General features: G+C 37.8%; 2 protein-coding genes across 2 annotated transcripts in view; one reads left to right on the top strand and one right to left on the bottom strand.

Annotated features, from left to right (window-relative positions):
- LOC107753582 (muscarinic acetylcholine receptor M2-like) overlaps nt 1-6,887 on the top strand; it is a 12,890-nt gene extending 6,003 nt beyond the window's left edge. Inside the window, exons 2-3 of the mRNA XM_016569766.1 lie at nt 4,156-4,989; nt 6,260-6,887. Coding sequence (XP_016425252.1) covers nt 4,188-4,989; nt 6,260-6,837 — 1,380 coding nt within the window. The 5' untranslated portion in view covers nt 4,156-4,187 and the 3' untranslated portion in view covers nt 6,838-6,887. The remainder of the gene's footprint in view (nt 1-4,155; nt 4,990-6,259) is intronic.
- A 1,077-nt stretch (nt 6,888-7,964) lies between these two features.
- LOC107753656 (F-box/LRR-repeat protein 14-like) lies at nt 7,965-9,548 on the bottom strand (the record flags this gene model as incomplete). Its single annotated transcript, XM_016569863.1, has 1 exon — nt 7,965-9,548. A coding segment is annotated over one exon (1,143 nt), but the record flags the coding sequence as incomplete, so codon positions are not given.
- Between the last annotated feature and the right edge of the window lie 523 nt (nt 9,549-10,071).

A 10,071-nucleotide genomic window follows, 5' to 3' on the forward strand; every position in this document is an offset into this window, starting at 1 on the left:
TTCAAAAATAACTTTTATGTTCAACAGACGAAATAAACTAATTCAGGTTTAAAACAACTTTTTTGATGAACTTTTCATCAGTCAGTATAATTGATGATATATAGGCTAGTGCAGGGGTGCCCAACCCTGTTCCTGGAGATCTACCTTCCTGCAGAGTTTAGCTCCAACCCTGATCAAACACAACTGAACCAACTAATTAGGATCTGAAGGAGCACTTGATAATTACAGACAGGTGTGTTTGATCAGGGTTGGAACTGAACTCTGCAGGAAGGTAGATCTCCAGGAACAGGGTTGGGCACCCCTGGGCTAGTGTACATAGTGTTTTATTTTAATATGTGTTCATTCAATTTCTTGAATGTTACTGCTAAATACTGTACCTGAAAAATAAAGCCCTGTTTGTTTTATTTGTATATTATGTGTATTTGTAATGTATATATGTAAATGTGCACAAAACAGAGGAGTCGTATGATAACTTTGTATGAACTCCTTTTAATGTGTAACCACCACTGAATAAGAACCAACCTCCCCCTTTACTCATCTCTGCCCCCACATGTCCATCTCCAAACATGCAGCTCCCATAAACACCTGTATGTGGGACACACACACGTTCTACAGCTGTGTTGTATTGCCCCTAACTTTCTAACAAGAACTTGTGGCACCATCTGAGGGTGAAGACAGGTGACTGAAATCAGCACAATCTTAAGATAAAGAATGAATATTTATGTTTTCACAATTTAACACCTTCCATCTTGATATTTTGCTATGTCCTCATTGTTTTTGCCAACAAGAACTGGTCTCTGAGAAGTGAGCAAATGTGACAGCACATTAGTGTTATTATTAGTCTCACTTAAAACAGCAGACAAATACAAAGAGCTTCAGTAATATGTTGTACCATATTCACATTATTCATATTAGATTAGCTCATAATGTCGTTTATACTTCAAAGAGAATATAAAACACACACCAGCACACATCCTCAGCTTTATTCTTTATCCAGAGAGTGATGATGACCAGACCCCACTATATCTACTCTTAACAAACAGGATAACCATTCAAAGGCCATTCACTTTTGAGCACAGTAGTAAAAACAAAACCTCAGTCACTCTAAATCAACCCAAACTCTCATTAACAGAGTACATATTTGCTCAGGAGCTCACCTATAAGAACAACATATACCATCTGTTTGCATTATATTAAATCACATATAGCTCCGCCCGTGATGACTTTATGAAGAGCTGCTTAATTAGCAGTAATGGATACTGCTAAACACATGCTAAAGCATGCTACAAAACAGAAGCAACAGTCCAGAAACCACATAACATGCTAAACACCACCCAGAACACCCTAGCAACCCTCTAAAGCACTTAAGCAACCACAAATCAACACATCATCAATCACATACCTTAGTAACATGCTAAAAAACAGAATATCTTAGCAACCACATAGCAACACCCCAGCAACCACATAGTAACATACTAAACACCACCCAGAACACCCTAGCAACCCTCTGAAACACTTAAGCAACCACATATCAACACGCCATCAATCATATACTGTAGTAACATGCTAAAAAAACAGAATATCTTAGCAACCACATAGCAACAACCCAGCAACCACATAGTAACATTCTAAACACCACCCAGAACACCCTAGCAACACCATAGCAACCCTCTGAAACACTTAAGCAACCACATATCAACACACCAATCACATACAGTGTTAACACGCTAAAAAACGAAATATCTCAGCAACCACATAGCAACACCCCAGCAACCACATAGTTACATGCTAAACACCACCCAGAACACCCTAGCAACCCTCTTAAACACTTAAGCAACCACATATCAACACACCATCAATAATATACTGTAGTAACACGCTAAAAAACAAAATATCTTAGCAACCACATAGCAATACCCGAGCAACCATATAGTAACATGCTAAACACCACCTAGAACACCCTAGCAACACCATAGCAACCCTCTAAAACACTTAGCAACATATAGCAACACCCCAGCTCATCCAGACTGGGAGGCCAGCTAAAACCAGCTACCGCCAGCTTAAACCAGTTTAGGCTGGTTTTAGCTGTTTTTAACATGCTAACATGTTTTCATCAAAACCTGTTAAATCTAGTTGTTGAGAATACAGTTTTTGGTACTGATCCAAGCTGAAGCGTGAAGTACAGTACATGCTGTCCTGTTAAAGCTAATGCGCTTATTGCTCTCAGAGGCCGTCCTGGCTACAGTAAATAAGACATGCTATCAGAGTCCTTTCCTCCATCCAGCTACATTAAACTCTGTGTGATAATATCAAAAATAGAGTTAGTCATGTTTTCCCTGCAGTATTATCACTCCCATCAATGTGAGGCTTTTCTCCTGTGCCTTAATGGAAATCTGGCAGCATAGAGCCCAACAAAACAATACAGATGTACTCTCTGTTTGAGAAGGATTTTTGGCAAACAGACTCCATCCGCACACATGCATGATAGTTCACTCTCCACACGGTACGGGCTGTAATATTCTGAACAATAAAAACAGGAGTGGCCTTTTTAACAGCGTTTTGTGCATTTTAAAGAAAGCATTTATGTTTACTGAAAGTGATTTTTAATGTAGTAAAAAATGCAAGAAATATATAGTGGCCCCACAAAGTATTTAATCTATTGTTAACAAAATTAAATTAATTAAATAGAAATTAAACAACAAAAAAATTAACTGACCAAAATAAAAATAATATAATTGAAAAAAATGGAACAAAAATAAAATGCATTTTATGACTTTAAAATACATTTTTAGGTCTAGGTTTTGACAAAATATATTGAAAATTGAAAAGACAAATTGAAAACTTTTTTATTTAGTGTTGTTATTATTAACTAAAATTAATAAAAAATGTAATTAATTGAAATTAAAACTGAAATAAAATATAAATATTAGAAGAAAAATGTAAAAACTTAAAAACTAGAAATGTTGCCTTGGCAACTAGTATAAAATTATATTAAAGCTAAACAGAAATATTTTAGAAAAAAAAGACCAAAATAAAAATATAATTGGAAAAACTGAAACCAAAATAAAAAGTATTTTATGACTTCAAAACTAACTATAATAAAAATTATTTAATTAAAAAAAAAAATTATATGATTTTTTTAATTAAAAAAAGCAGATAAATATATACTGAACAAAATTATAAACGCAACACTTTTGTTTTTGCCCCCATTTTTCATTAGCTGAACTCAAAGATCTAAGACTTTTTCTATGTACACAAAAGGCCTATTTCTCTCAAATATTGTTCACAAATCTGTCAAAATCTGTGTTAGTGAGCACTTCTCCTTTGCCAAGACAATCCATCCACCTCACAGGTGTGGCATACCAAGATGCTGATTAGACAGCATGATCATTGCACAGGTGTGCCTTAGGCTGGCAACAATAAAAGGCCACTCTAAAATGTGAGCCTAAGGCACACCTGTGCAATAATCATGCTGTCTAATCAGCATCTTGATATGCCACACCTCTGGGGGTCGATAAACAACTATAAAATAGATTTTAAGAGGGTGGGTAATAGTGGCTGAATGAAGGAGCTGTTGATACTCAGAGATGGTAAAGGATTAAATTTCCAACCATTAGAGATAAGCAGACCAGCACCTCCACCTCTTCTAGTCAGACGGGGGGAGTGGAAAAAAGAGAAATTACTGGAGAGTGCTGCAGGTGTAGCATTGTCCTCTGGTTTGATCCACGTCTCTGTCAGGGCCATGAGGTTTAGTCTTGAATGACTTGTAATAGAAGTAATAAAATCTGCTTTGTTTACAACAAAGTAAAATAAAATAAAATTACAATTTAATAAAATAAATTGTACTAAATAATTTGTAGTTTTAGTTATTGATACAAAATATATTGAAAATTGACAAAGACAAACTAAAAATAAACAGAAATAAAATAAAACTTCAAAACTATAAAAATGTCTAAAGATCTAACAATTTGTTTCCAGATTTTTTCTGCATTTTTCATCCTTTTTTGCGTTTAATATTCTGTTGCTATAGTGTTCTGAATGGTTTTATCCTGTTGCTAATGCAGTTTCTAGGGTGCTTTGGGCCATGTGGTTGCTTACTGACCCAAGTAAAAACATCTGTAAATGTAAGTAACAATATTCTTTTTTAACCCTTAGGCTCTGATGTGCATGTCCTGTGATGAGGAAAGATGGAGACGTCCAACTTCACACTTTCTCCAAACTCCAGCCATGCTAACAAGACCGACTCTTCCCCAGACAGTCCATTCACTCTTGTGGAGCTTGTTCTCATCATTCTCGGCCTGAGCACTTTAAGCCTGATCACCATTATCGGCAACGTGCTGGTCATGCTCTCCATCAAGGTCAACAGGAACCTCCAGACGGTCAACAACTACTTCCTGTTCAGTCTAGCATGTGCTGACTTGTTCATCTGCGTTTTCTCCATGAACCTGTACACTGTGTACATTGTGACTGGCCGCTGGCCTTTAGGAGCTTTGGTGTGTGACCTCTGGTTGGCTCTGGACTACGTGGTGAGCAACGCCTCCGTTATGAACCTCCTCATCATCAGCTTTGACCGATACTTCTGCGTCACCAAACCTCTCAGCTACCCGGTCAAAAGGACCCACAGGATGGCAGGCATGATGATCGCCGCCGCTTGGATCCTGTCGTTCATTCTCTGGGCTCCGGCCATCCTGTTCTGGCAGTTCATCACAGGCAGCCGGACGGTTCCCAAGGGCGAGTGCTACATCCAGTTTTTCTCCAATGCCGTGGTGACCTTCGGCACAGCCATCGCTGCCTTCTACCTGCCGGTCGTCACCATGACCGTACTGTACTGGCAGATCTCCAAAGCCAGCCGCAGCCGCGTCCGAAGCAGAGACAGCCGGAGAGTTTCTCGAGTCAGTAATGATGGAGGCCAGGCTGGACCCACAACTGGGAGCAATACGGAGAGGAAGTCGATCCAAGCAGGAGAGGAAATGGTCCTATGCAAGCAGAGTGCTTCAGATGCCACTACAGGTAAGTAATTCCAAATATTCTCATCATCCCAAACCTGTATGACTTTTTTCTTCAGTGGGAGATATTTTGAAGAATGTTCACACTTTCTATAATGTTTTACACAATTTATGTGCAAAGACCAAGGGCTGTCAAGCTCCAAAAAAGACAAAATAGTCTATACCAGAAATTTCCACACTTTTTCAATTAGTGTTGTTATTGTTAACTAATGTTAGTTTAAAAAATGTATAAATGTAATAACATTTGTGTTGATTGAAATAAATCTGAAAGAATAAAATAAAATATAAATATTAGATGAAAAACCTAAAGAACTTACTCAAAAATTAGAAATTGCTTTGGCAACGGAAAATAAATAAATAAACTGAAGTACTGAAATTCCTAAAACTAAAATAAAAATAAAAATAAATTAAAGCTAAGCAGAAATATTTTTAAAAGAAAAAAAAAGTCAAAAGCACATACAAATATTAAAACCTAAATTAAAATGATAACTAAAAAATGACTAATTCAAAATATTAAATACTATAATAGTAATAGTATATAATTAATACTAAATTAACAGTTTGAAAAGGACACTCAAATATGACCCTCTTTCTTTTTTAATTATTTCTTTATTATTTTAATAATATGCATAGGAGAAAAGAGTCATAGAACAAAAATAACATATACAATTAGTAACAAAAGTCAGGTACAGTAAAAATAATAAAATAATAAAGGCAGCAGTAAGTATTTAGATATAATAAACTGATGGAAAATACAGTACAGATGCAGGGAAGAAAATTGTATAATTTTATAATAATAAAAATTTATTAGATAGATAGATAGATAGATAGATGGATAGATGTAAAAAAAAAAATCCCCTTGTAAAATATAAAGGCAGGTATATATAATCATGTATAAAGACACATCTATCTATCTATCTATCTATCTATCGTTTGTGTGTATTTGTTATTGTTAAAAAATCTTATTGTTAAAATATCAAAATCACTAATGTGTTCAAAATCATGGATAAAATATTTTAAAATAATTATAAATTATATTTAATTAATTATAATTATAAAAACATTTTAAAAGACTGAAATTGAAGCTGCTAAGACATATAACTACTTTTATGGTCTTTTTGGGAGCTCGGGCAAGCCGACCATATACACTCAATCACAAGTATTATGTTCCTTTCCCAGTTTGCTTAATCAAATATAGCTAAATCTCATAATCATCAAAGATCTCAGTGAAAATGTATTGTACCCACCTGCAGGAGAAGAGCGTGAGAGTGAGAATGACTCTATATCCGGAAGAGTGCTCGCTTCTTCCAGTCAGAGGGACGAGGAGGCCGTATCCATAAGCACTAACAGTGACATCAGAAGCCGTCAGAACCAATCAGCTCCGCTGGCCACAGGAAGTTGGGTCAAATTTACTTGCTTCAGAACAACATCCCAAAAGGACCTGCAAAACACCTATAAACCCAACAACGGAGGTCAGGACATGACCAACGGGAAGGAAAGGCTGAGTCTGGTGTCACAGAAGATTCTCATGCCACGTTATCAGAAGAGGAAGAGCTTATCATTGCGGGAGAAGAAAGTCACAAGGACCATTATGGCCATTCTGGTGGCGTTTGCAGCCACATGGACGCCCTACAATGTCATGGTGCTCATCAACACGTTTTGCTCGGCCTGTATTCCAAACACGATGTGGACCTTTGGCTACTGGCTCTGCTACATAAACAGTAAGGTGAACCCAGCCTGCTATGCCCTGTGCAATGTCACCTTCAAGAACACCTTCAAACAGCTGCTGACATGCAAATACAGGAATATTCATGCCACCAGAAAACATTAAGACTGTGGGGCAAAGCCCTATGCGCTTATAAACCGCTTCACTGACGATATCCAGAGTCTGGTTTGGATCCGTTCCTGGGTTTGAAAATACCAGGCTTGTCCAAACTGTTGAAACATTTATATGATATTTCAGCAGCCAAATTATGAGGACTACTGAAAAGTAGCTGCGTTTTATTTCTTTGCATTATTAAAATACAAATATTGGTAATTTTCATTGGTGCCCTTCCAAGCTTCTTGCTAAAACATTTTATTACAAATTATATGTATAAAACACACTACTGCTCCAAAGTTCCACAAAAATGTTAAGAAGCACAACTGTTTTCAGCATTAATAATAAGAAGAAATGTTTATTGATCAGCAAATCTGCATATTAGAATGATTTCTGAAGGATCATGTGACACTGAAGACTGGAGTAATGATGCTGAAAAGTCAGCTTTGCATCACAAAAATAAATTACATTTTAAAATATATTCAAATAAAAAAAGTTACTTTAAATTGTAATATTATTTCGCAATTTTATTGTATATTTTAACCAAAGAGACCTCCATTACAGTGCATGTATTTGTTAAGATCACGTGTTCTCTTTCAATGTGACTTTAATTAAATTTTCCTAGTATTCAAGTAATTATGCCAATAATGATACTTCATTATTACACTAATATATATATATATATATACACACACACACACATTTTATATATAATTATTTGCAATTTCTAAGTGGTGCAGTATTCTGCATGTATAAAAATATTTATTTATTGTTGTTTTTTTCTGATTAGCCTTATGAAAATAATCTAATTTTCACTTTTTTACTTCCAATTAAATGTACTTAAAACACATTTGATTATCATGTTATCTTATGTATATATGCACTGTTTAGTTATTTATTCATCTATGTGTGGTGGGAAAAAAATAAAAACAGTAAAATTATGTAAAGAATGTAATTCAGACAGAATGTAATGAGTGTTGTTGTATTGAACTGGAGAATACAAAAAAAAAAAAAAAAAAATATATATATATATATTTTTTTTTTATATCAGTAATGAAACCATTTAGTTAAAAACAAATTTGAGCTTTAATCATTTATCATAAGAAAATAAACAGACATCTTTAACAAGCAAACTGGCCTTTTTTTAAACAAAATTTAAATTGCATATGTTCCATTTTACCAGGGAGGAATCACATAAAACCAACAAGCAAGTTTTCCGTCCTTGTCCACGCACATGGTAAACATTTTTTCCTCTTCAGTTTACAGTATAACGCTGGTATTTCAGGATAAATACTATTAAAGGCAGTGACAAAAAGGGTTTGTCAGTGGAAATGAGAATAAAATACATTTTTACCTCAATATGAAGCTCTAAAATAAAGTACAGAAAAACACAAAGGCATTCAAAGGGAACCGTCAGACTGCATAACATTAGCAAGGCTGTTCAGTGTTTTATTGCTGATTCAATTTGAACTACATCAAGCCTCTTTTCCGAACAGGCTTAGTAACAAAGTACACGACGTCTTCATAAAATAATACACGTCTCTAGAAAAACCAAGACATCGCTGGCGACGCTGAGGTAGTTAGGAGGTGTAGCAGGGCAGGATCTCAGACGAGTCTCCTAAACCCTTGTCCTCGGTCATTTGCCAAAGTCCCAAGTTCAACACCTTAAGGCAGGGCAGCTGCGTGATTCTCTCCAGTCCTCTTTTCGTTATTTTGGTACAGCCGTACAGGTCTATGCCGGTCAGCTGCGTCAGGTGATCCGCTATGAGCTCGAGGCCCTTGTCCGTGATCCGCACGCACTGGCCGATGTTCAGCGTCTTGAGCTCGTGCATCTGCCGGACCATCCGGTTGATCCCGTCGTCGCTGATGTGGCACGAACAAAGCGACAGGGACTTGAGCTGGTACAAGCCCTGCGCGATGTAAGCCAGGCTCTGGTCGCCCACTTTGTCGCAAAACGACACATCCAGCCCGTACAGCCTCAAAGCGCCCATGGAGAGATGCATGATTCCCGTATCGCTAATGTTATCGCACGAGCGCAAGTTCAGAGTCCAGAGCTGGGTCATGTGTGACAGGTGGATCATGCCAGCGTCGGATATGCCACCGCAAAAGCTCAGGTTTAGGACTTTCAGCTTGTTTAGGCCCTTAGAAATGTGCTTGAGCGACAAATCGGTCAGTTTCTGACAGTCCTGCAAAGTGAGGTGCTCCAAACTCAAGCAGCCCTCCGCGGCGCTGCGCGTCATGCCGGCCAGGTGTCCGATGCCTACGTCCGAAACGTGTCTGCAGCTTCTCAAATTCAGGCTTTTGAGACTATGAAGGCCCCAGGCGATAAGCAACAACCCCGTGTTGGTGATATTACTACACCCGCCCAGATCCAGCAGCTCCAGGTTCTTTAGATACTGCGCGATCCTGCCCAAACTGGAATCGGTGATCTGTTTGCACAGGCTCAGGTTGAGCATCCTCAGTGACGGGATGTCCTGCACGAACGCATGTCCCAGGCCGTTATCCGTTAGGTTGTAGCATCCGCTCAAGTTAAGGCTCTCGATGCTGGGCATGCCCTGGATAACGTAGCTAAGGCTGCGCCTCAGGCTGAGGATCTGGACTTTCTTGATGCCTCTGGTTTGGAGGCTGGGGAACAGCGATGGGTTTGCTCTTCTCAGGTGGAGTTTGGCTTCTACTCCTCTCCAGACGGATTTATGGTACGAGGCGTCTCTCCACGCCGTGTATATAAAATCATATATTTAGCTCTTAAAAACATATAAGCATTTACATTAGGCCTAAGCAACACTAAAAAATAATTTACGTTGAAAAAGTCTTGGCACGTTTTATTTTTAAAAAGCAGAAGCTTTTTGGTCGTAAATATATTTCTAACAAATCATTGTTTGTAAACTTTATGATATTAGGGTATTAAAGTAACTTAATTTGAGTCAAATCCGCGTTTCATTCCAAATGCTCACTTATCGGTTATTATAGGAGTCGGGCATATCTGAAAGAAGCTGGTCTCGGTTCAGTGAATCATTGAGTTATTAGGCTTGTTTGAGATGAGCAAAATCTGTGCAGAACCGATCACCGGTGATCACCGCGAGATGCATGCCGGTTAGAAAAGTGTCCGAGTTACGTCCGACTTGCTCTGATGTCATGCTGACGTGTGCCAAAAAGCTCTCGCGACAGCGAGGCGGCTGTGTCGGATTGTGCAGTCGAGCGCAGTTGCTCTCCACCGACTGCGCTGATCAAAAGCATGATGGGAAA

This window comes from Sinocyclocheilus rhinocerous, unplaced genomic scaffold (assembly GCF_001515625.1).
Source record: "Sinocyclocheilus rhinocerous isolate Xijiao unplaced genomic scaffold, SAMN03320098_v1.1 scaffold200, whole genome shotgun sequence".
NCBI classification, from domain to species: domain Eukaryota; kingdom Metazoa; phylum Chordata; class Actinopteri; order Cypriniformes; family Cyprinidae; genus Sinocyclocheilus; species Sinocyclocheilus rhinocerous.